We start from the raw sequence: 26788 nt of genomic DNA on the forward strand, positions 1-26788 counted from the left end.
AAGCCTGCCTCTTACGGTGAGCCGTCTCTAGGCCGTTGCCTTTCTGCTAAGAGGAGGGGAGCATGCTTCACCCGCAGTCTACTAAGCTCTGTTGTTCCATCACTGTATTCCAGTTACAATCCATCTCAGCCAAGCGGTGGTCGTAGCAATGTTCACTTTTTAAAGTGTACTGCCTATGTTGATACGGGGACCTTTGAGTCCACGCTATTCCCAACCCTTTCCCCTCTTCTGTTGTTTATTTTCCATTTCAAACATTTTTGTGAATGGCCTATACAGGACTAGAAGTGGTTTCGCTGATTCACCCCTGTGGTGGGGTGGACAGCTAACTTATTCTGAATTCTCTCAGGAATCCCTGGCTCCTGTATCTGGCCCTGAGGAGTGGTGATGTGGCTGATGGATTAATGGGAGTCCTTGCCAGCCCCCAGTCGAGCCCAGGCTGATGTATTGCCTCTGGGGGTGGAGTCAGGCTACTTGGCAGACTTCTGTCCCTCACCCCAGACAGCATCTGGCTGAAGTATCCACTACTCCCCGTTAGCACCAGACTCATGGCTCCCTGCTTTTAAATCTTATCAGCTCCCGAGGAGAGGAAGAGGGTGCCTAGGCCTTGGGGTGGGGGCGGGGCAGAGCTGAAAAGGCTTCTGGTACCACTGGTGGGGGGTCGGGTGGGTTCCCTTTCCCCAGGGTCAGACAGCTCAGCCTATGCACAATAGCTGAGGAGGCCCTGCAGTGAGCGGTTTCCTGGCCTCCTGTGAGTCACTGAGCCCCTCCTCCAGGTCTGTTGCATGACAGAGTTTATGGTTGTCATGCTCCGTGGTTATTCTCAAATCCTCCACATCAGATTGTAGATTAAGGCCCAGTTGATTGATTCTGTCTGTGGGTCTCCTGACAAGCACATTCGGGAAAAGCCTCCGATGTTTCAGCACCATCTACTTTGCCCATGACCAACTTCCAATTTCTGCCTCTTTCTAAGTCCCATCCTCTACCCTGCTCAGACCAGACCTGGAGTTCTGTGGTCTGTTCCAAGTTGAGCATGTTAAGCTGACAAGTTGGGAGGCAGACAGAAGAAGGTGACAAGAATAGGGGGGCAGGGGGAGGACTGGAGATGGTGCCATTCCAGGGGTTGAAGGTCAGCCTGGAGAAGAGGAGATTGGGCCTGATGAGGAGGCGGGTGGAGGGCTGCCATGAAGGATTAGCTTGCTCAGTTTGGCCCTAGTGGAAGTGGGGAAGAAGCAGATTTGGATTTTATAAGGAACAAACACTTTCTGATGAAGAGGGATGTCTCCAAATGGAGTGGGCCACTTCGGGAGATGGTCCTCATCTCTGCAGAACGTTAAGCAGAATTTGTTAGAGAGGAAGGCCTGAGTCAGGGAATGGTTTGGACTACTTGGTCTCTGAGATTTTCTGGGGCCAGTGAATGACCTTTGGCCTTTCGTGGCCTTTCATCTCGGCCCTGGGGTAGCTGCTTCCTCCTCCCTCAGCTCTGCTCAGTTGGTGGCCACTAGCACTCATTTGCTCAGTGATGGTTCAGCCCACCTTCCTTAAGCAGGCTCAGAACATACACCCAGGAGTTCAACAGCATCTCCCCTCTTTAGTCACCCATCCCCTGGCTCCTGGAACGTTCCAGCAGCACATGAGTGCAGTGCCATGGTTTTCCTTACTGTAACTGATGGCCATGAGCTCAGTTCTTCCACTAAGAAGATGATGTATTTCCTCATGTTATCAGTATTGGGAGTTATTACTTTGCATCTGCACAATGCCAAAACGGTTGGGCAGTGTAGCCAATCTAGTCACTGTGTAGACATGGCTTTTGTTATCCAAGAATAGTAGGAAAAAGTGACTTGGAGGAAAAAGTCGTACAAGTAACTCAGTGTAGAATCCCTTGCTATAAAATAGGAATTTTAATTGTGTTACAGTGAGTTGCACTCCACCCTCCCATGTTTCCTCAATCTGAACAAAGTCAGAGTTCCTTTTTATCTTGGGCTGTTGGCCCTGCTTACACAGCTTCGTTTCTTGTTCTGTTTTAAAACTAGACTTAGTGTCACGTCATCGTGAGAAGTACTTAGGATAATATTGGACCGGGGAGACTGCAGTTTTCATATTGAATGTTCATTTACTTGGGTAATCAGGGTAGGACTATGATTCTATAACTGACTTTTTAAAAATTACTTAAAGCTGATTTCTAGATCTTATGATGCCGTGTAATTACTTAATGATGTGAGCGATCAGGCTATGCATTCCAGTAATACCAGGAGCTCCTGTTATGGCCGACAGTGCTGTCCACACCGTGGACTGTGGGGCCAGTGCAGAGGCCGTTATATGTGGAGACAAACAAATCGACACGTTCTAGATGTTGGATAGATGGGAAAACTAGTGGGTCCAGAGAGGCCCAGCACCTTGCCCAGGGTCACACAGCAGGAGCATCAGAGCCTCCTGGCTCTGATTGCGACTTTCGACTCTCACAGATTCAGAGGCTTTCTACAGGCCCAGAGCTGGAAGGGTATCAGAGGTCATAGTCCAACTGGCACTCCATAGTTATCAGCCAGCATTTATTAAGTGCCTACTGCATGCCAGGCCCTTCGACAGCCACCTTCTTTGCACGGATGGAACGGGGGCCAGTTGTCGTTCAAGGGCGACATTTGGGTCCTGATCCCAAATGTGAGTCCTCATTAAGCACTCGCCCTTTGCCATCACTCCCTGTCATTTTGGGAGGAGGAAATTGAGACCTGCCTGGAAAGAAGAGGGAGTGACTTGTCCAAGGTCACACCGGCGGCGTTCCCCCGAGCCTCTCTCCCAAGGGCGGGAGAAGAGAAGGCCTGCCTCTGGCTTGTTAGTTCTCTAGTGTGTGAAGTACATCCAGTCACGAGGCAGAAGCTTGAGACAGGCTCTTCGTGACCCAGAAAGGCAGAATTGGGAGGAAGTTAGGGGAGGTTGATTTTGGTTGGCTGTAAGGGAAAGCTTCCCAACAATTAGAGCAGAACCATGAGTGATGCAGGGGAGCGACAAAGAAGCTAGGTCAGGTTGATGTCCCAGAGTGGAAGGGGCTCCTGTCTCCCCACCCCACTGTGTGCGGGTTGGACTAGCCACATGGTTGCTGAGGTTCCTTGTGAGTCTAGGCTTGCATGATAGAGCTATCGAAAGGACATTATCTTCCAGGGAGGGGAGTGGTCAGTTCCCCATCACCAGAGTGTTCATATGGCAGCTTCATAACCATAGGGAAGAAGGCTTCCTACTGAGGTTGCAGGTTGGGCAGATGGTCCCAGGAGCCCCTTTGAGCTGAGCTTTTCTAGGCTGGAGATGTGCAACCGCTTCTGTGAGCTCTGCCTTCTCTTCCTGAAGTTCAGGAAGAAGAGCTTGCCAGATCTGTGGTGCACTATGTTCCCTCCACCCCTGAAAGAGAAAGGGCCCTTGGCCTCCTGACTGAGCTGCTCCGAGGACCCATGTTTCTCTAGCCTCATTGCCTTCTGGGGGGGTTCTTTTCTCCTGCTCACTGACCTTGGAGTCAGACTGAGCTTAGGTGTGAGTCCTGGCTTTGCCTCTTAGTAACTTTGTAACCTTGAACAGTTCAGTTCAGTAACCACTGAAGTGCCTACTGTGTGTAAGGCACAGCTCCAGAAAGTTGGGGCCTTCTTTACTGGCCTACTCTGTAAAATGAAGGCACTGGACTCTGAGCCCTTCCCAGCTGCAGTGGGCTGACTTTGCCAACTTTGCCTTTCTGCCCATCCCATTTGATTTGCCTCCAACTGTTTGCAGGCCAAAGTTGTGTGCCAGGGATTTGTGTTCCAAATCCCACCTGCCCCCTCCCCTCCTCACGCACTGCCAGTGCTGCTCCCCTGTCCCTCTCCTGGACAGCAGAGCAAGCCACTAAGGGTTAAATGCACTTCTTTACAAAGTACTTTCTCAATGTTTACCCTAGGAGGTAAGTAGTGCAAGGACTGGTGTTCCCCTTTCAGAGATGAGGAGCCTGAGGTTATGAGTTGGTTGCTGGCCCCCAAAGTCTCACCAACCAAGCACTTCAGTGTCTTGGGCCCCAAGGCTAATGCCCATTGTGCTGTTGACCTTACCACCCTCTATCTTTTCGATCTGTACTTTCATTATCAGACTTGTTAAGTAAGATGACCAGATATGTTGTTTGAGAGATTCCTGAAAGATCATCTGATCCAGTCTCATTTTACTTTTAAAATGTATTTATTTTTATTCTGAGCTTAACTAACACGAAATAAAGTGGTCATTTCCATATATACAGTAGAACAGCAACAGGATTGTACAGGAAACTGCAGCTCTCACTATGTACCACTTGCTTTTCTTTTGAAGTCTACAATAAATTCAGCCTGTAGCTTTCAAAGCTGTCCTGTTTGTCTGTGCTTCTTTCTGGCCTGCCTTCTTGTTCTCTCTACCCAAGTGATTGTCTTTTCTTTTGTTTTTGCTTCCTTTTCCCCTCCCCCCTCACCATTCCACCCATCCTCTGTTGGAAAAAGGAAGGGAAGAGCAGATGAGCAGAGGGAAGCCAAACAGATTCCCTGTTGATTCTGTCTCTGAAAACATGGGTTTTCGGAAGGTGGTCTGCAGCGTGAGGCTGCCCCTGTCCTTTCCCTCAGGTGTGTAGGAGATACTTGTTGAGGAATGGGTTGATCAGCTCTCTGTCCAGAGATGGGGAATACGATTCCTCTCCATCTCGGGAACCCTCAGCCTCTTTATTTTAAACAGGAGGAGATTAATTCCGGCTCAGAAAGCCGCGAAGTGGCAGTGGGGTACAACTTGTTCAGAGTCACAGAGCAGGTGTGAGTGGCTGAGAGAATGTGAATCCAGGCCTCAGGAATCCTAGATGAGGCCGATACAAGCTTGTCCTTGATTTCAGATGGCCAGCTACTTTGTAATCCTTGACAAGGATTTGGAGTAACGGAAGTGAGGTGTCTGGGTTTTGTTTGACATCAAACAGGGCCCGGAAGACCTTAAGCTGGTCTTCCCAGGGAGGTTTTGAATTGGCTCTACCTCTTACTGCCTAATAGGGACCATGGATTTTCTTGGACCCCTAGAGGTAGGAGGAAGCCATCGCTGGTCACTCCCACTTCCCATTCAGCAAAGGCCAAGTCAAGAATGCTACGCACCCTGCCTCTCTGGGACACCAGGCATGGATTGCTGCAGTGGTCAGGAAGGACAGACTATCAAATGCAAACTTAGAAGATGTCCCGAGGTCTGGATTTGGGAATGGGAAAGGCATCTGGAGAAGAAGAAACAGACTGATGAATGGAAATTGACTCTGAGGTCTTGAATTGAAGCTGAGGACTTTGGAGGTGCGATGGCATTGACTTAAGAATGGAGAAATAAGACAGGGAGGGACCATGAGCGACCTTGTCACGTCCAGTCTGAGGTGGCAATTCCCTCAGTTCAGGTCAGGTGGAATGCCTTCAATATTCAGCCTTCGAAGCTGGGGCCAATGGTAGACCGATTTCCAAGAGTTGGCTGATTTAAGTATGGGGGGCCTTCTCTGAGGACGATTTGCCACGGGAGATGAATTTTTTCGGACACAGAAGTCGACTACGTCTTTGAGGATATAACAAAGAGAGAGGCTCCCTCTGCCATGGAGACCCTGGAGGTGTGGATATTGATGGGTGTCTGGCGTGGAAGGGTCCCGGGACAAAGCCTGCCCAAGGGCATGATGGGCAGGCATCAAGAGGAGCCCAGAGCACAGGAGGCAAGTCCATTCAGAAGTCTCTCTTGGACCTGGGGGGGTGGGAAGTTCTGCAGGGTGAGTGGCGGCACAGGGCATTGAAGGAAGAAATGAGATGAGTGAGCACGGGGTGCAGTCGGTTGCAGGTGGAAGGTTTGGCCTGTTGAAAGGAAGAGACTCAGCAGTGGATAGAGCACCGGCCCTGAAGTCAGGAGAACCTGAGTTCAAATCCAGCCTCAGACCAAACACTTGACACTTACTAGCTGTGTGACTCTGGGCAGGTCACTTAACCCCAATTGCCTAAAAGTTAAAAAAAAAAAAAAGGAAGAGACTCTGAGTTATCATATCATCACAGGTTGGAAGGAGCCTCAGCCACCATCTTCTCCAGTTTGCCACAACCCCACCCCCTGACATGTGGCCCTGCCACCTCAACTGAAAGACCTTCCTAGGAAACCATCCTGATATTTTAACCTTCATTGGCCCCTTTATAATACCCCTCCCCCACCGCTCCTGCTTCTGCCTCCTAGGGTCAAACAGGCCCCCTGACCGCTCTTCAAAGACTTGAAGTCAGTCGTCATGCCCCCCCCCATCCCTCTCTGGTCTAAATGCTCAGTTCCTTCAGCCAAGCCACATATGACATGGGCTCTCTTGGCATCCTAGTTACCTTCGCTGAATGCTCTGGCTTCTCAGTGCGTCTGCCACCCAGAACTCAACACAGATCAAATGAGATGATATTGTAACAAGCACTTGGTGCAATGCTCAGAGCACAGTAGGCACTAGATGAATGCTTATTCTCTTCCCTCCCCCTTCAGTAGTACTCCATATAAAGTCTGAGGAGGATGAAATACAGTAGAACTGAGTGCGGCCCAGAATGGCATTGGTTTTGTGGGTGACTAAATCCCATGGTTACCCAGTTCATCGTGAACCCCAGATCTTCTTCAGAACAAGCGTTGCCTTTCCCCATTATTAGATTCAGCTGGATGTTCTCTCCCGTCAGCTACCGCCCCTCCCGGCTTCTTGCCATTTGCACATTTGATGAGCGCACGAGCTATCTGTGCCTTAACCAAGTCATTGATAAACTTGTGAAATAGCACCGAGCACAGCCCAAGACCTCCTTCCACAACGACTTAGGTAATGACCTACAGCTGCTCTTTGACCCGAACTTTATTGTCATCTGATCTAGCTCGCTTGCCCTTCTCTACAGAATGGGATGAGATGTACTTTTGGGCTTCGCTAACCTCCGGGTGACCTATGTCCGCAGCACTCCACTTACCTCCTCCTTCCATCGTCAGTAATCACAGACTCTGAAAATGAGGCGTCTGGTGATTCACACGCGCTCAGTGACTCCTGTCTGCAGCATCTCCTCCAAATCGGCCCACACTGGCCATCGTCAGGCTTCTGCTGAAGACCTCCAGTGACAGAGCATTCATGAAGAATCCCAGACTCTCGGGGGGAAGGGACGACAAAGTAGCTGACTTATGCCTTGAAGGATGGAAGGACCGCAACGGGAAGAAATTTCAAAGGACAGAGAAAGGCCCATCCAGGTATAGGGAAGATGTGGGAAGTGTCAGTGATGCCAGGCTGCGTAGCAGCGCCGGTGTGTGTTGTGGGGAGTGGCAGGAGGTGAGACTGACTGGTGCCAGTTAGGCAGGGCCTTAGATGCCGACCAAGGAGTTTGAACCTCACTGGCTAAGGGAGCCGTGGAAAGGGCTGCGATGGGAGTGATGCCCAGGGAAGACCTGTGTCTAAGCAGTGTTCTTTGGGTAAGGGCGTTTGTCAGGCTTCAAAGACACAATAGTTACCTCTGACACCCAGCTCTTTCGTAGTGATGCAGAACTTTATAATTCTTTTGTTTTTAGGCAATTGGGGTTAAGTGACTTGCCCAGGGTCACACAGCTAGTGTTAAGTGTTTGGTCTGAGGCCAGATTTGAACTCAGGTCCTCCTGACTTCAGGGCTGGTGCTGTATCCACCGCGCCACCTATCTGTCCCCTTAAAATTCTGAATGTTTGTGATTAGAAGACCATCCAGATTAATGTCCATGGGGAGGCTTTTTTCTGATGATAACTGGGATCCATTTCCACGGGCCAGACCTCCTTAGAGCATCTCTGCTGGGCAGATCTGCTTCTTCCCCCAGCCACCCATGGGCACACGATGCCTTCAGGAGTGCTGAGTGGGGTCCTCACAGACAAGCCCAGCTTGTGGTTAAGGTGCCAGAGACTCTGTGTGCCCATTCAGCGGATGGGAAAAGTTAGGCTGAGAGTACCGTGGGCTGACATTCTTCCCACAACACTCATCAAGCCGGGAGCCATTTCTTCTCAGTTCTAAATTCCAACTCCAGCTCCAACCTTAATCCCAATATTACTCCCCCAGAGGCATGAAGGGAGCTGGAGCCTGTGTGAGGGCTTAGGGAGGCCTGACTTGGTGAGCTTCTCTTTATCAGAAATGGACAGAAAGATGACAGAGAAGCCCAGTGTGCACTGAGCCAGGGCTGTGGTAAGATGTGGCTCTTTCAAGGACTGACCATTTCTTTAATCATGCAAGGCAGTGTATGTTAAATACCAAATAATTGATAGAGAGGATTAGGGTAGCAGATGTTAAAAGGAAGAAGCAAAGGAAGTAGAGCCAAGATGGTGGAATAGTTGGAAGCCATGTAGCAAGCTTCGCGCACCCGCCCCCACCCCCCACATACACACACCCACGTGCGCGTGCACACACACACACACACACACACACACACACACACACACACCCCAGCTCTAGAGAACACAGGAAAGTGAATCCCTATTGGGAAATCCAGGAAAAAGTCATTTTTTTCAGCCTAGTTCAGCGTAGGGAAACAGAGAGGTCTCAGGATGTCGAGGAGGAGGCCTAGCTAAGAGCAGGCAGTGTGGAGCACTGAGTGTATACCAGGTCAAGAGGAGATCCCAGATCCAGTACAGAGGGTTCCACTTGTATAGGGTTCAAGAACAGTGTCAGCTGGCAGCACTATTGCTCATTACCCAGTTCCGGGACATAGATCTAGGGCAGACTGAGGAAGAGATCTATGCCTAGAGGTGTTGGCATTCCAGGGTGAGTAGTTGTATACTTCTAGGCTGTGTATTGAGCCAGGAACAAGTTCAGAAGCAAGCAGCTATGTGGCTTAGACTGAAGGGGGTGGAGTCTCAAGTCTGTCTAAATCTCGATCTAAAGCCTACAGAGGGATAACCTTCACAGGAATCCTAAATTTCCAAAGGGAAATCTACAGTTCTGTACCTAAATCAGCAGGACTTTCCAGCTGTCTGTTAGTGACTGTCCACTGAAACTCCAAATGGGGCAAGCCCACAGGCATGTTGCTCAGGCACAAACCCAAGTCAAGAGCTTGCAGAATTTAGACAAGGGGTCTAGCAATTAGACTTTGCTATAAATCATAACACTTGGGGAATACTGAAAGCTTGCAGATCTCCAACTGAGCTGTCCCTGAGATCCTGGGGTAACACAACACTCAATACCCCAAGAAGGCAGCAGCATTTCCTCCATAGTGCACAGAACCTGACCCTAACATTGAGTCCAAAATTAAAAAAAAAAGTAGGAAGGATAAGCAAAATGGATCCTACCCAAAAGAGCTATTATGGTGACAGGAGTGCTTAAGACACAAAATAAGAAGAAAACTCCAATGTATCTATGAGTTTCAAAAACACAGCTTGAACACATTCAACTAAAATTCCTGGAAAAGATGAAGCAAGAGTATATTTTTTAAGAGCTTAAAATGTTTTTGTAAATGAACAGAGTGTTATAGGGGGGAAATTAAATGAGAGCTAAGGAAGAAAGAATTGAGAAGGGAATTTTAAGGGTTAGGCCAAAGCAGGAGGTACAAAACCTTAAGGGCTCAAGCAATAAAATCTTTGAAAATTAGAATGGACCAAATGAAAGCTAATGACTCCATGATACAAGAAGAAATAATAATGTGAAAAGACTAGAAACAAAAAACAGAAGAAAATGTAAGGTATCTCATAGCAAAAAAATAATTCAGAAAAGAGATTGAGGAGAGATAATGTAAGAGTTATTGGACTTATGAGCAGTTAGGTGGTGCAGTGGATAGAGTACCGGCCCTGGAATAAGGAAGACCCGAGTTCAAATCCGGTCTCAGACCAGACACTTGATACTTACTAGCTGTGTGACCCTGGGCAAGTCACTTAACCCCAATTGCCTTGCCAAAAAAAAAAAAGAATCATTGGACTACTTGAAAGCAGTAATAATAAAAAAGAGCATAAATATAATATTTAAAGAAATTATAAAAGAAAACTTCTCAGAGCTCTTAGAACTCTTAGAGAAAATAAAAAGAATCATTGGTTATCTCTTAAAATAAACCACAAAATGAAAACTCTCAGGAACGTTATAGCCAAAATATAGTTTCCAGATATATGATATAAATTTAAAACATGGCAACCAGCCAGAAAGAATGAGTTGAAGGCTATGTAGACACCAGCAACAGGAACCCTTGGCTGCACTCAGTCTACCAGACACTGACACCCATGATGCTTCCTGTGCTGCTTCCCAGCCCAGCCAGCTCGGCCACCAGGGGCAATGGCCAACCCTAGTGTGTACTTTAACAGTTGAAAACAAGCTCCTAACACAAGTTACTTTCCAGAGACAGAAAAGCAGAAAACTTTCATGCTTTGAGCACTAGAGAGAAGGAATTTGATTACAGGAGATCCACAAAACCATTCCTGGGCTTGTGCCAGGGAGGTAACTTCACATGCCATCTACAAGGAGAAATTTGCTTATGAGAACTTCATTCTGAAGCACGCTGTCCTGCCATATCGTCCATGGTCAGTGCTGGGCCCAGCTCTCAGTTGGGCTCTCAGTTTTTCCTCTTAACTGCTAAAACGGACTGGTTGGATGGCAGGCACTCGGTCTTTGACAAGGTGAAAGAAAGCATAAACATCACAGAGGCCATGGAACATTTAGGGTCTCAAGGTAATACAAGATCACTATTGAATACTAGACAACTCCCATGAGGTGTGGTTTTTTTTTTTTTTGCTTTGCTTTGTTCTGGTTTTTGTCTTAACCACCAAGCCATTCCTCTGTAGCTAATAGGGGGACACCTCCAAATCCTGTCTGTTCTTATAATCTTTGTGCACTCATTTGCTGCATTTTTTTGGATTTCATTCCTGTCTTCCTTCTAAAAGTCTGGCTACATTGAAGAGTCAAGTTTATGATTATGAAATAAAAACTATACCTGGGGGAAAAAAGGAAAGAATTCAAGCACTGAAGAGCCACAGTCAATTACACATGACTTAGCAGCCACCACTGTGGAAGAGTGGAGATCTTGGAATATGATATTCCAGAAATAAAAGGATACATGCTTACAACCAAGAATACAGCAAAACTCAGTACAGAGGGGGAAATGGACCTTTAATGAAACAGATGACTTCCTAATGAAAAGATCAGAGCTGTGTAGAAACTTTGAAGTGCAAATACGTGAATCAAGAAAAATATAAAAAGGTGTACATGAATGAACAATCATAAAGGACTAAGGGATAAGTTGTTTACCTTCTCCTAATATGGGGAGATAATACATGATCTTCTCTGAACCTTGCCATCATCAGGAGCCATAGAAGGAAATCTAGACAGAAAGCCTGGAAATGTTTTGTTATTTTTTTTTATCATCTTAAAAGAAGAATGGGAAAGGAGGGGAAGAGGAATATACTAGGTGAAGAAAGGGAGAGGAAGATTAGAGAAAATTATCTCATATAATTGGGATGCACAAGTAGAAGACTATGCAAATGAGGGGGAAAGGGTTGGGGAGAAGACTGACCCTTTCACTTCACTCTCATCTGAACACACACAGAGTTGGGTACAGAAATGCATTTCACTCAATAGGGAGTTGACTCAAAAGGGGAGAAGAGGGAATATGAAGGGAGGGCATGTTAGGGGTTAATTGGTCCTGAGCAAACAAACTCTGAATAAGGATGTACAGAAATACAGCCAAAGGGGTGCCCATCAATTGGAGCACACCTGAACAAGTTATGGTGCGTGAATGTGATAGAATACTATTATGCTTTAAGAAATGAAGGGGGTGGTTTCAGAAAAACCTGGAAAGACTCGTATGAACTGATGCAGAGAAAAGTTAACAAGACCAGGAGAACAATTCATACAATGACAACAGTATTATAAAGACAACTTTGAAAGACTTGGGAATTCCGATTGGCATAATGAAACCTATGTGTCCACATCCTGACAGAAAGATGACAAGATCAAAGTGAAGATTGAGACATTTTATTTTTTGGATATGGCCAATGCAGAACTTTGTTTTGCTTGACTGTATTTGTAATGGAAGTTTTGTTTTTCTTTCTCATTTGGGGGTGAGAGAGTGAGAAAGAAGGCGGATTTTTGCTGGTTGAAAAAAATAAAATTTATTTGAAAAGGAGAAGTCACTGTGGACTTCATGGAAGAGGTGAGATTTAAGGTGGGCTTTGAATGATGACTATGACTTGGATCATGAGAGGAAGGGGAACAGCATTCCAGGAAATGGGGACAATCCGGGCAAAGATGTGGCAAATAGAGGTGCAGAAACACAAAATCAGAAAGTAGCAGGAGCTTATGATGTTCTAAACTCCACTGACATTTTTTTCATCTTCAGTATTTTAGAAGCTTCAGAAGATCTTTGATCCATATGTACCTTCTGCACTCATGCAGACCTTGACTCCCATCATGTGTTCATTGACAGTTAAAATTTTTACATCTATTTGCAGTTTCTCTGTATCCTAATATAGTCTTTTTTAAAAAGTATTTTTTCTGAACTTAACAAACGCTCCCAAAATGAATATTTTCTATATACAGAATAGAACAGAAAAAGAGGATGATATGTGAAACTCCATCTCTATGACATGCAGCTTGCTTTTCAAACTCGGCATGTCACTTTCCAGGCCATCCCAGAGCAATGTCTCTTTCTGAACTTTTCACCTGAGCTTTTATTTAGATTCAGTGACCCTCTGTTTCTGTTTCTGTTTTTTGCAACACTAGCAATTGTTATTCTCTCTTCCCCTTCTATCCTTCCCATGGAAAAAGACAAGAAAAACCCAATCTTGATAAGAAGTCAGCACACTCACATAAAGACTTATTCTGCACCTTGAGTCCATCATCCCACTCCGAGGCAATGACTGGTGGGCTTCCTCATTGGTGCTTTAGAATGGTATTGGTGAATGCATCAATGCATTGATCAGAGCTATTAAATCTTTCAAGAATTGTTTTCCTTTACACTGTTGTTGTTACTGTATAGATCACACTCTCTGTTGGTACTTCCTAGAGCAGAACAGGGTTGCAGAGGGGAGCTCCCATAATCCAAAGCCTATGGTCTTCATTTTTCCAGAATTGAAACCTAGTTTTTAATTGCTTTAAGTCTCTAAGTCCATGCAAGACTAGGTGAGGTGGACCCAGGAGGTGAAACGTAACCTTGAGACTTGAAGAAGTCTCATTGGATTTGCTGCTTCATAGGATTACGGATTTAGGCCAGAAAGGGGCTTCAGAGTGAGATCATCTAGTGGAAACTCTCTCATCTTAGAGAAAAGGAGAAGGAACAGGATCTGCCTGAGGTTATGTCTGGTTGTAGAAAATTAAAAAGGGGAAAATGAAAACAAAGTAAATGGTAGACATGGAGCTTCAGCCCCAGCCCATCCTCTGGTCCTCTTCCATTGTGACGTGCTGCATTTTATGCCTTGTGATTGCCTAGAATGGATCACCTAGGCTAGGCAGGGAGGTGGATCTTGTGCTGGGTCTAGAGTCATGAAGGTCTGAGTTCAAATCCAGCCTCAGACTGTAGCTGGGGGACTTGGTTAGGTGAGGAAGTCACTTCACCTGTGTTTGCCCCAGTTTCCCCATCTGTGAACTGGGGATAATAACAGCCCCTTCCTCCCAGGGTTGTTGTGAGGATCAAATGAGACAGTATTTGTAAAGCATTTAGCCAAGTGTCTGGCACTGTGAGTACATTATAGAGTTATTACCATCAAAAGGGGGCAAAAAGAGCTTCAACACTGACAGAGCAAAATGGATGAAATGGGGCCGTAACAGGTTTGGGAGAGGTGCCTCTGACCTTTGGAAGTTGAAGGGGAAGAGGTATATCTTCATTCACATCTGGTGGTGGTATGGACAGAGGCAGAACTGGGAGTGGATGGGTTGTATGGTACAACTCAGTTGCTCCTGATATCATGCAAAAAGCTAGCATGGGGTGGAAGATAGAGGGTTGGCCTGACTCGGGAAGATGTGGATTCGAGTCATGCCTCTCACATACGGGCTTGTGGTCCTGGGCAAGTCACTCTTGGTGCCCCAGGCACCTCCCACCTTAGTCTAGGAAAGATGCTGAGTCCTCAGGGATGGAGAGATTTCTGTCCTTAAGAGGACAGGCTACTTCTCCCAACATCTTGGGGCCTAGTTCTGCCGCTGTGGCACCCCACTTGGAAGGAAGCTGTGAATCCAGGAGGTGGGGATACAGTGGGATGAGGAGTGTCCCCTTGGAGCGGCGCCTCATTCTGGGCTCTCCTCTAAAGTGAGAGGACGCATAGAGCTGATGGAGAATAACATGATTTCTGAACGAGGTTTGAAAATGGATTTGGCCGCAGAGCCCCCGGGAGGCGAAGTTTTTACTTTGGGGAGTAAGGATATCTTCATAGTCTCTGACAACTCTGCAATTATTCATTATTGAATTAACAGAAGCACTTGGGAAACCCCAAATGGGGGTACTGAGTTCCTGGCTTTGAGCACCCCTGGTGGTAAAAACTTTTACCCCAGGTGCCATCGAAACCCCATAAAACACAATCAGAGGGTTCACTTTCAGAGTTCATGGGCATCCATTCTTTCATTTGATCCCGTGAAGCAGGGGCAGCCTAGGGATTGTCACCCCCATTTTATAGCTGAAGAGACCTACCTGGTAGCTCAGTAAATTGACTTCCCCAAGGTCCCATAGCTATCAAGTGGCAAAGGTCCCTACTCGATCTCGTGTCTTAGCGCCAAAGCAGAGAGCTCTTTGGGATTCCCCCACAGCTGCCTTTGGCACATCAAGATCAGACCTCAAGCCCCCAGGAAGCCCCCCAAGGCTTGAAATCCCAGGACACTGGTAGCTAATGGCCCCGTGGTGTCCAGACCTGGGGATTCCCAGGGCTGGTACTCTATCCTCTGAATGAGAACTTCCCACCCAGCTCCTAAGCCCACTGTGAAAAGCCTGCCTCGCAGGCTCTGTGGCTGTCCGAGGGGGTTTGTGAAAAGTTATCAGACGTGTGGAGGAGGGGGAAGAAGAGGAAGGTGTGGATAGTAGATCGGATGCCTCTAGCCTTAATCCATTTTCTAATCCAGAACTGTGATTCCGTTAGTGTAAGGAACTTCTGGTATGGGAACTCCCTCTGCTGATTGCTGGTCAGCGATCCCTCTGTAGCCAGTAGTCTCAAAGACTGGCCCGGGGCCCAGAGGGAGGGCACTCTCCAGGGTCAGCCAGGACGCTCAGAGGCGAGCCTTCTAGCCACATCACCACGCTGTTTCTTGTCAGTTTGGTTGTAGTTTTTTAGTGTACGTATATCTGTATATATTTTTAAAGTATATATACTGTGTATGTATACGTACGTATCCATGCATCTCAGCTAAACCTTGAGCCACTCCCTGAAATAGAGAACATCTGTAGTTCTGAAATTCAGAGGCAAAATTTGAATTTATCCAACAAACATGAAGTGCCCCGGCCAGACTGTGTCAGCTGCAGGAAGAAGGCTCAGTGCACAGTTAGGAGAAGGGGGACGGTGGGAGCCAAGGTCCAGTCCCACTTCTGGAAATGGTTTTGTCTGAGTCTCGTGTAATGGAAATAGCCAATTAACAGACTTCCCTTCCCTAGAACTCAGATAGTATAAATCGATTCTACAACTTTTTGGTCACTTTTTTAAAAAAGATTGTATTGGCTTTTTCTTTGCAGTCTTTTCAGGGAAGCCAGGGACGAGCCTACCTCTTTAATTCTGTGTAAGTATCTGTGGTGTATCCTTCTTTGCCAGCAGTTTTCTCCTATTCCATGTCAGATTATCTCTTAATTGTTTTGTGTGTGTTCATTTGATAGTTTTTAAATTTATTAGAAGTTGAGATGGGCCACAAAATAGGTCTGCTAGAGAATTCCGGGTCCGTATGATTTTCCCTTCCATTTTAGAACTTCCCAGAGAACGCGACCATTTGTGAGGTTTGGGATCTACCTTTCCCCCAATCTATACCATCAAAGATCTGTGCTGTCCTTGGGGCCCCATTCCTTTCACTAGTTAGATCCCAACCCCTCTACGTTTAAGGAGCCTTTAGAGGTAGCCAGTGCCAAAAGGGTTCATCCCCTGGTGGGGGGGACACAGTCCAATCCCTGGGACCCTCTCCAAAGCTTATAGGACCTGCCGGAGTTTGTGGTCCCTGGGACGAGCCTCCAGGCTTGCCCAGTGCCAGGAGGAGGCAGTGGAGGAGCAAAGCCACCCTGGGAGGGAGGGAGGCTCAGGGAGGGGCCAAGAAGGAACTTGCTGAAGGTCACATGATTAGTGACGAGGCTCTAACATTTTCTAAGACAAATTCCCTAAGGACAGGGAGCATCATATGAGAATCCCCACCCCCACCACGACAAGGGGCTGGCCTTGGGTTTTGCTCCCTCCTCAGCTGAGGGATTGCATCTGCCTTAAAAATCACCGAACCCTGAGGGTCCATTTCCCATGTCCATTCTTCATTGAACTGAGGGACCCTAAGGGGCTGGAACGTAAGCTTGTGTTCAGCCCAGTCGAGAACATCAGTCAGATTAACGGTGCTTGTCTTGGCTGACGCAGTCTGGGGGTTTGTGTTCTCGGGCTGATCTAGGAGTAGCAAGTGGCAGAATCCTGCCCCAGATCGACTTGGTGTGTCTTTGGCCAAGAAGTCTACTGAAACTGGTGCTTATTCACAGGCCTCCAGGGACAAACAGTTCCTCACCTGATGGCCAAGCTTCCAGAAATGAGGCCCTCTGGGGGGCTGTTCGTTGGCTACAAATTCAGATATCACTCGCTTTGTCTCAAAGTTCTGTGGTCCAAATTAGGCTCTGAGGTCAGACCAGATTTGAAAATTGTTTCACCTCTTTCTTTGGGTAACAGTGCTGTGAAACTCAAGAACTATATGTTTAAAAGAATGGAAGAAATACCTTAACAAAAGTCATCCTTTCTCTTAGTCCAGCTGTTTTCCCAGCAGACATCTGTGTTCTGGCAGAGGCTGTGTGACCATCAGCAGTTCGCATTTCTCCGCTAGCCTGTGGTCTTCTCTATAAAAAGAGAGGTTGGCCTCAGGGAGGTCGGCCTCAGGTCCCTCCCCGCTCTGATGTTCCCTTGGCCCGTCAATGGCAGCATTGTTCCTGAAGCAGAGCGGAGCCGGTGCTTTCTGAGCCCAGTGAGGATGCTCACCCTGAGCGAGACGAGAGGCTGTGCTGGACCTGGCAGAGCCCATGACTCCGAGGACGCACACGGGCTTCCAGAGCAACAAGGACCTTGTGGGCTTTTTGAGCCAATGATGACCGATCTGCTTAGTCTTTGTCGGTCACACAACTGACTCGTTCTCTGCAAAACGTGTCTCCGTGGCCCAGGACGCTTGTGCTGCATTCCCGGGGCAGATGAGGTTTCTCTGAAAAAAAACGAAGGCGGTCTAGGGTGGAAAGGCTGAGTGAGAGAGCAGGCGCCTTGCTCTGGGCATCACTGCCTCTGACTCCTAGAAATGAGACCAATCATCTCCCTCCTCTGCCCTCAGTTTCCCCACCTGCAAAAGGAGGCCATTGGAGTAGATCCCTTCCAAGGGCCCTCCCACCTTTGCCATTCAATGATTCCAAGGTTGGGATGGCTGAGACCCAGGCCTGGTAATGGGACTGAGCCTCTGAGCCACACATCCCTCCCTTGGTTAAGCTTGGATTAAATAATTCTCACTTCTAATGAGGAAACTTTTGGGTCAGACCAGTGTCCTGGGACAAGTCATTTCACCTCATCTGGACCTCAATTTCTCCCTGTAAAAAAAAAAAGAAAGTTCTCAAACGCTGTCCCCGTCTATAGAAATCATTGGCATTCTTGTGCGTAAAAAACTTAACCATCCTTTGATCACTGCTCTATGAGGAAGGTGGCATGAGGAGAAAACTTTGGCTCAGAACTGTTAAGTGACGGTAAGCATAGCAAATGTGTCCCCCACCCCAGACTGAGGACGATGATGATGATGATGAAGATGATGAAGTATGTAGTGATCTGGGGTTTGCAAAGTGCTTGACATTATCTCATTGGATTCTCACGAGACCCTCACCTTGTCACGGGAGGACCCCGGGCTGAGGAGGCTTGCTGGAGCTCCCTTCCAGCTCAGGAAGAATCTGATTTGATCAGGGCTGGCCCTCTCTCGATCCTACAAGCAAGAACAGGCCTCCGCCAGTCAATAAGGACGACTGGACTTTGTTGTCCTTTTTCTGGCTTCATCCTGGTCTTCCCAGTGTGGAGAAGGGCAGAGCTCAGCCGCACAGTTATACCCCAGGACTCGGTGCCCCGCTGCACGGGGGTCTGGATCAAGATTGCAGGAAGACAGCACTCCCTGACCTCAGGCCTGACCAGGCTGAGCCGTCATGGGACGGATCAGGATGAGGCATGTGAAAGCGGGGGCTGGGGTGTGACCAACAGTCAGACAGAGGCTCAGGACCCCACAGGGCCATGCAAGTGATCTGATTGCTAAATTAACCCCAACCAGCCATAAAGACGAGGACAGTTGTTGATATGCAGGGACCCCCACCTGGCAGCAAAGTGGTCCAGTGGCTAGAGCTCTGGGCCTGGGTTCAGCGAGATCTGGTCTCACTTTGTAGCTGCCACTAGGGCAAGTCACTCCTTCTCAGTTTCTTCATCTGTGAAATGGGGATAATAACAGCAGGCTTGGTGTGAGGATCAAATGAGATAATGTTGGTAAAGTGCCTGGGACATAGTAGGTGCTTTGTAAATGTTAGCTATTGTTGATGTTATTACTTTGCCAAGCTGTGTGAACCCCGCTGCCAGGCAGAAGGAAGTTCCCCATCTTCTGAGGACTGTAAGTGGGGATTAAATGGGGGGACCCACACCCAGAAGGCCCTAGAGAGCCCGAGGCTGGGGAAGGGCCAGGACCTCCTAGCCCTAGTGCTTTTATTCCACTTAGAAAATTCTCTTCAGAAACTTAGCCAGACCTGTGGGAAGGTTGAGGCATTTGTGCTACTTTGTGACCAAGTGCAAACCTTTCTACTTTTGTTTGTCCGGGTTTGAAAGGGAAGAACTGGGACGGTCCCGCGTGTAGCACTCGGAGGTTCTGAAAGGCTTTCCTCCTCATAGCCCGAGGCACGCAAACCACCCCCATCCAGTTTGGGGGAAGGGTCCCAAAGCTGGAGGAGTTTGCTCAGATCCCAGCATGGCACTTTACAACTAAATCTTTTTCCCAGAATACCACGATGGCCCTACACCAAACCGGTCCAAAGCCAAGACCAAACGGAAAACGTTTTATAGGGACAGAGGACCCCAGTTAGGCAAGAATTTGTAGCGCTCCAGTGAGCTGACAGGTCATGAGGAATCATTCAAACGGATGGCAGATAGAAGACACTGACCAAATGGACATGGCCAGCATAGGGTAGTGAACACATGCTTTTTAATGGTGGCTGTGTGCCAGGCTCCCCCATAGCTCCAGGCGCCATGCCGCCCATGAGGTGTGCTAGAAGCACAGGCGGTGGGACGCCCAACGAGAGTGACCCCGGAGGTCTTCTTGGCCATGCTCCCCATTTTCCAGACAGGCCAAAGAAAGCCCAAAGAGGAGTCAATTCCTCAGCATCTCAAACCCAGGGCTCCTGCCTCCTGGTCGGTCCAGTGGTCTTTCCGGGCCACCCACGATAGGAATCCTCTCTCTCCATGTACCAGCCTCTGGTCACTGAATTTTACAAGTGCCTGATTCTGATACCAAACTGAACACAGGAAGTGATTTAAACAAGTCTGTAATTCCAGAGTCTCACTAGTTCACCTTTTGTTGAATCCCATAATCCCCATCGCTGAATGCTGTCTTTTTCAAAGCCAGTTTTATTCAGAAAACTCTGTGATGCTCATAAGCCTTTTCCCTTTTCCTGCAGGGTAAATGTGGGCTGTGGCCCAGCAGAGGAGAGGGTCCTTCTCACTGGCTTACACGCTGTAGCAGATATCTACTGTGAAAACTGTAAAACCACTCTGGGTTGGAAATACGTAAGTAATCACCTGAATGAGATGAGTTTTATTAAGGACTCTGGGGCTCCCTGGGGCAAGTTGTAATGAAGCATTTCATATATGTAGGAGTCTAAGTATATGGAGTAGATAAGAATATACAGATCAATAGAATGATTTTTTAAAAATATTATTTCTGAAAGCAAAGTAGAATCCCATCAGACTTGTAAATAGTTTCTTTGGGAATAAATGACACTCTATGGGGTATATTCATGCACTTTAGACAGCTACAACTAATATTTAGCTGTCAGTTGATGGCAAAGCAGAGAATGCCCCCAGGATCGTGTAGGGCTCGAGGCTGGCCCTTTGAATTCATGGAGGTGAGGCAAGTCGAGGCTCAGACAGAGGAAAGGACTTACCAAGTTGTTGTTTAGTCGTTTTTCAGTTGTCTCCGACTCTGTGACCCCGTTTGGGGTTTTCTTGGCAAAGATACTGGAGTGGTTTTGCCATTTCCTTCCCCAACTCATTTTACAGTTGAGGAAACTGAGGCCAACAGGGTGAAGTGACTTGCCCAGAGTCACACACAGCTAGATTTGAACTCAGATCTTCCAGAGTCCAGGTCTGGGTCCTCTATCCACTGTGCCACCTTGATGCCTACAGACTTCCTAAGTTGGCAGGTTGCAAGGCCTGAGGATCTCCCATATACATCAGAAGGTGGAAGAAGACTGAGCTCATGGATAGAGTGACATGGCTCCCCACACCCCCCGCCTAAGAGAGGAAAACCTAGGCACAGATCGTTGCTTCAGGTGACTGGAGGGTGTGGTGTTTGCTCTTTTTCACTACAGAGTGTGTGGGGCTCAGCACAGGGCTGGATACACAGGGCAGGCACCCAATTTTCCTCAAACAGTGATGGAGAACCTGTTATGTGTAGGACATTAGATAGGACTGGGAATCCATAAAAAGAGGTATAAGGCCTGGCCCCTGACCTCCAGAGGCTTACCATCTAATTGGAGAAACAAAGCAAGCAAGAATGATGTAGCGGTCGACCTCCAGCCTTGGAGTCAGGAAGTCCTGGCTTCCAATCCTGCCCCCGTGGCTGTGTGAGTGAGGGCTAGTCATTCAGCCTCTCCAAGATTCAGATTCCTTCTCTATGAAATGAGGAATCCCTGAGGAGCTCTAAGATCTAAGAGTCTCCAACTGTCCTATGAAATGCTCTGAAATAGAAATAAGTTTAGATTTTATCCCCGTGAAATGATTGTAAATACCTGGAAGCATCACAAGGGATGTGAATCCATTTTAAACCTATGTAGAGATTATCAAAGCACGGCTTGCATCACCAGGACAGTATAGAAGGGTGTATGCGTGTGTCTTCCCTCCCAACTTCCCTTCCAGCTCCTCCGTATCTGTCTCGTATACCTGGGTGTTCCATGTGGTCTCTTCCACTAAGATGTGGCCAGGGACAATTTTTCCCCTTTCTTCGTATCGCCAGAATTAATACAGAGCCTGGCCTGGGTAGGAAGCTTGTTGACAGATTAGACATATGGAGGGAGACTCAGAGCCGGGGCTTAGAAGCAGGCTGCCTTCTGCCTGTGCCTCTTCCCCATCAAGCCACAAGCATTTAAATCTTAAGCACTTACTCTGTGCCAGGTGCTGTGCGAAGCACCAGGGATACAGATACAAGCCCCTGCCCACTGAGAGCTTGCATTCTAATGAGGGAATAGAACTCCTAAATGGAAGCTGCAAAGGAGGTGGAAAACGGAGAGAAAGTCCAGGAGGAGGGTCCGGAGAAGAGTCAGCCATTGGACTTGAGGCTGAGCTTCTTGTTGGAAGAGAAGTTGGGATCAGCTCCTTTTAGAATGGGGGGAGGCACGGCTCAGAGAGACTCAGTCGGGCTCCCAGAGCGAGTCGGTGGCAGACCCGGAACTTGAGCGTGGGGCTCCTGGCTCCAGAGACAGCCATACTTTCCTAGATCTCCGAGCCTCAGTTTCCTGTTGTGTGATGTTAGGCTTTAGTCTTCCAAAGCTTTTTTTTTTTTTCCAGTGTAAATGAGTGAAAGGGAGAAAGCCACGGAGATAGCAGGTATCATTGTATCATGACTTGCTAGAGTGGATGTGTGGACAGCTCGTGGCCCAACCTTCCTTCTCTTCCTTTCTCCTGTCCAGGAACATGCCTTTGAGAGCAGTCAGAAGTACAAGGAGGGAAAGTTCATCATCGAGTTAGCTCACATGATCAAGGACAATGGTTGGGAGTGAGTGGAGGGCAGGCATCAGGACCCTGCCGGCCTCGGCCTCGGCCAGGCAGACAAGCCCAGCTGGAAGGACCTCTGATGGGCCCAGGCTTGCCATAGAAAAAGGTGGCCCGACAGTTGTCACTTGGGGTTTCCAATAGACTTGTTCAAACCTCTCTGGGGATTCCCTTTCCTGGTCACTTCCTACTGTGACCTTGTGCTGTTCAAGCTTGTCCCTAAGACACCCCTGGCCTAGACTAGCAGAAAGTGGCTGAGAGTCTCTGGGATGGGCACAGGGATGGATAGAGACTCCAAGCCCCCAGTGAAGGGCAGTGAAGGTGCCCAGGACGGCCACTGGCACCAGGCCCCAGAGAGGCCGCCAACCCTCATCACCTCCTTCCAAATGGATGCCACCTACTCTTCATTTTCTTTTTTTGTACTCTTCATTTTCTTTTTTTGTTCATCTTCTCCCCCACCCCTACCCCCGAATCCAGAGGATATTGCTTGTATGTAGGCTGTTAACAAGGAAATTTATTTAATGGAAGCATCTGCCTTTTTCCAAGAGCAGTTCCAAGCCGCTGCCCGCTGACCCGGAGTGGGCACCTCCATGCCAGTACTTGCCGGGAAAACCACGGAGCGTCACTTCCATTTGGATACTGATGCTGCGCCTTTAATGGGAACCGCCAGTGTCCTAACTTATTCCTGGCTGGCTCCCTCTGGTGGCAGAGTTTAATGCGCTGAAAAAAGCAAAGGGAAAAACACACAAAACAAAACGAAATTCTGCATTAATATTTTACTCTTGGTGTACTTGAACAAAGATGATTATTTTTACATAGGAAAGGGGCCAGACTAGACAGGAAACCCTTTATAAGTACTTGAGAATTGTTCGTTTTAATTTTCTTCAAAAGTTTAAATTACAAGATAGTTTAAAATTTTTAAATAAAAAGGGTGTTTGGTTTGCTGGATAAATCATCCCCTGAAGCATTTTTCTAATAAAATTAATAAGAAGTCACCCCCTGTCCTCCTCCTCCTCCTGTTCCTTCTGCTTTCCTCCCCAGTTGCTTTGAAACTGGATTGATGTAAACAAGCACCTTTTTTCGAGGCTCAGGAGGGCTATGCACACCGTCACAGCGGGTGAGTGCAAGTCTCCAAAGAGCAGCTCCATCGCCTCTCAGCTCCCTGGCTGTCCTCCAGCAGCCCATCCCGCTGCGGGGCGACGGGGCCACGTCCGCAGAAGCCCCCGCTGTTCTCTTTGTCACCTGCACAGCTTTTTGACTGGAGCTGCCCTGATCCCAGGGAAGCCTGTGCCGGCCCTTCCCAGCTCCAGTGACCCATTCTGCCTTTAGCATTGGATCTCACTGGAAGCCGGGAAAGGAGGGAGGAGGCTCCAGATGCCTGGGTTAGGAAGAGCCTTGCCCAGGCATCTGGGAGCTCCGGGCCTTCCGCAGACGCTGCGTGTATGGGGTTCCGGCAGCGTACCCAGTGCAAGTAAGGGGGAAGGGAAGTGGATTGCTCCGCGCTTAGTTCTTGGGAGAGTTAATTCTGAGCAGCTCAGGGGGAGTCGGGGTGAAGAATGCACTGGCAGACTGTGCTTTAATAGGCTGGATTCTCTCTATGGCACGAATCAGTGCCAACCCTGAGCCCTGAGCTGGTGATACAGAGGTTGGGAAAGAGATGCTGGTCCCTTTGACCTTGTGGCCAGTCACACAACTCATGAAGGTCATTGGCGACCCTGCGCATGGTTCCCAGACTGGATGGCCTGAGTGGGAGCGCCCTCGTGTCCAGCCGGATGGCCAAAACATCCACCATCTTCAACGCTTCCATTCTGAATGTAAAGGAGATTTCCGACAAAACCTTCTCAGGCTCTCGGCGATCGGGACGTCGGCCCACAAAGGGCCAGCCAGAGGCAAGCTGGCTCTCGGCTTTCTGTGCAGCTTTGTTTTCAGCGCGTTTGTTTGTACTTCGGAATATGCTGAACTGTTTTAGGGCCCCATGACCTGGATTCTCTTGCCACCAAGGTGTGAAGCTCTGAGGTGACCCGTGCAGCTGCCTCGAGTGCCTCTCGCCAGCTGAGAAACCCACTGCAGCTCGGTCTGCTGGCTGGGCTGGGGAGAGGAGTAATCAACACTAATGAATCCCGGCATTTTCTTGCCTTGCCTTTCCCACTCCTGGAGAAGATCCCGTTGCGGAGAGGCAGCACAGACGGCTGATGGGGGATTTGGGCAGAGGGAGCATCTAGATCCCGGGGATTTGGGAAAGAGGCCAGTCTGGTTACTGAGCCTGCTTCCAAAAACTTGTAACTTTACTTGAAGAGAGAATTTTATGATGTGTTTTCTTCTAACCGAGTCTGTACATAATATTAAGATGACGTTTAAAGTTTCCATGTATGTTTTGGGTGAGCTTGCTTCCTCTCCAACGGGAGCACCTTTGCGACTTGCTCTGTCCGTCCTCTCTGTGGTATATACACACACACACACACACACACACTTTGTACTACTGGTCACAACACTGACATCCCTTTGTAGCTGAGACCACAGCTTTTACCAGTTTTTGTCGGTGGCAGCGTCTTGTCGGGCGCTGGCCTCCTCCTCGGACTGAACAAGCAGTTCGAGCGGGCCTCTCCTGAACACTGACGTGCACAGGAATGGTTCTTAGGACTCGTTGGGCGCCCAGGCAGCATCCTGGCCTCCTCCCCGGGCAGTTCTTGGCGTCCGAAGTCTTGGGAAGTCTTGGGTTTACTAGGAAGGTATGTCTTATGCTCACATCCTTGGAGAACAACGGGGGCTGCGGGGAGGCTTCCTGGCGCCATCTGTCTCTAGCTGCTCATCCAAACGTGTTGGTTCCTAAGCTTGCTTTGATTTGGTTTTTTTTCTTTTTTTAGGGAATTGGGGTTAAGTGACTTGCCCAGGGTCACACAGCTAGTAAGTGTCAAGTGTTTGGTCTGAGGCCGGATTTGAACTCAGGTACTCCTGACTTCAGGGCCGGTGCTCTATCCACTGCGCCACCTAGCTGCCCCTGGTTCTTTTCTTAGATGCATTATTTTTCTACCTTGAAAAAAAAAGTCCTTCCTTCGATCTCTTGATCGATCAGAGCGAGTCTGAGACGTTCCCTGGGCCAGCTTGGCTGCAGCGTCCCCAACGTGGTGCACTCGTGTGTCCTTGGTGCTCGTGGGAGCCTTGTAACCAGCGTCTGAGGACGTGGGGCCAAGGCTCCTATTTTTTTTTTTTTAACAATGCATTTCTCTAATGGAAAGGGTGAGCCTGTGGCCGTCCCCTCCCCAGCCTTGCCCTCTGGTGGTCTGCTTGCCACACTGGCTCCTGGCTATCCCCACGTCGCCAGGGGCTGCAGGCTTTGGTCATGGTGGGAGCCTTTCCTGTGGGCTGCCCCTTTACGGCCCAGGACATGTCACAGTTGTCACAGAAGTGACCATTTTCCAGTGACCCAAAGGCCTAGAATGCTGGATTCCTTCACTGCTCTAACTTTGGGTTGTAAAGCTGTTACGACATCTTTTTTTTTTAAACAACAGCTTTCTCCTCTCCTGTAGCTTCAGCCAGCTGGGCAGTTTGGTGGGTACCGAGCATCCTTTGTTTGAGGTTATGCTTGACTGGATCTGTTCTTCCAGATATCAGAATAAAGCTTTTGGTAACACGTGAGGAGTCCCTTTATTTGGTCTGTTAACTATTTTTTTTTGACATGTGATTTTATTGTTACAAGTCCCCTCTGCAGCATATTCACAGCAGCTGCCTGGAAGCCACGGGCAGGGGGACATGGCCTGCAGCCAGCATGCCAGAAAGGCACTGAACCCCAATCTGCCTGACCAGAGCCCCCTCAAGTGCTTGGCCAGCTAGCATGGATTAGGAGGGGTGGGGTGGAAGAGAGCCTGTGTTCTGCCCTACAGGTCCTGACCAGGTCTACTCAAGCTGCACCCCATTAGAGCGGCTCTGTTCCCTCTGGGCCAATCCGGCTCACGACCAGGAAATGAGGCAGAGAACTCAAGGGGGTTGCCCTGGGGGCACATGGTGCCATCTTGGGCCATGCTCTGGGACAGTGGGGCTCGTCCCTGCTGGGATGGAGGCAATGTGTCCATGCACACTAGTGATTGTGACATTCTCCTCCAGTCACACAGCCTTTGCTTGAAAGGGCCCAGGGAGGGGGGCCTCCACCCTCCCAAGGCAGCCATGACAACTTTGGGATCTGCCTCTCACAGTGTGACCCCTCGGGATGCTAGCCAAGGTCATCCAGCCCTGGCAAGGCTCCTCTGGACTTGAGGCCAATGACACAGCCACCCCCTCCCCAATACGCTCTCCAGCTCACCACCCACTCCCTTCCCAATGCCCGGGCCATGGTGCGAGCTGCCGGGACAGAGGAGACAGGTCGGTCACCTGCATGGGCCGTCCACAGGGGCCTGGGATGGAGTGGGTTTTATCACAGCCACTCATCTGGGGCTTGTGGTCCACTAGGACTTGTGGGTCTTTTCTTGCCTTCCCAATCTTGTGGTACCTGTGAAGTGGACTTTTTAAGATCCCTGTGAGGTTCTAGAGCATGTTCTGGCTTTTCACTCTGAGGACCGTGACCATCATGGGACAAGATCCGGTCCCTCCACTCTGTGTCACGTGCAGACTGCTCCAGCCAGAACCAAGTCAGTCACAGATGACCCTGGGGGCAAGGGAACTCTGGCCCTGGAGATCACGTGACACAGGGCAGAGATCAAGTGGGGACACACA

At 48.7% G+C, this 26788-nt stretch overlaps 1 protein-coding gene across 1 annotated transcript in view; it reads left to right on the forward strand.

Annotated features, from left to right (window-relative positions):
- Positions 1-22503, forward strand: part of YPEL1 (yippee like 1) — a 42013-nt gene extending 19510 nt beyond the window's left edge. The window contains exons 3-5 of the mRNA XM_020996567.1: positions 15601-15644; positions 19771-19879; positions 22000-22503. Coding sequence (XP_020852226.1) covers positions 15601-15644; positions 19771-19879; positions 22000-22089 — 243 coding nt within the window. The 3' untranslated portion in view covers positions 22090-22503. The remainder of the gene's footprint in view (positions 1-15600; positions 15645-19770; positions 19880-21999) is intronic.
- Positions 22504-26788: the final 4285 nt, after the last annotated feature.

Source organism: Phascolarctos cinereus, unplaced genomic scaffold (genome assembly GCF_003287225.1).
Source record: "Phascolarctos cinereus isolate Bilbo 61053 unplaced genomic scaffold, phaCin_HiC Scaffold_4;HRSCAF=312, whole genome shotgun sequence".
Classification (NCBI taxonomy): Eukaryota; Metazoa; Chordata; class Mammalia; order Diprotodontia; family Phascolarctidae; genus Phascolarctos; species Phascolarctos cinereus.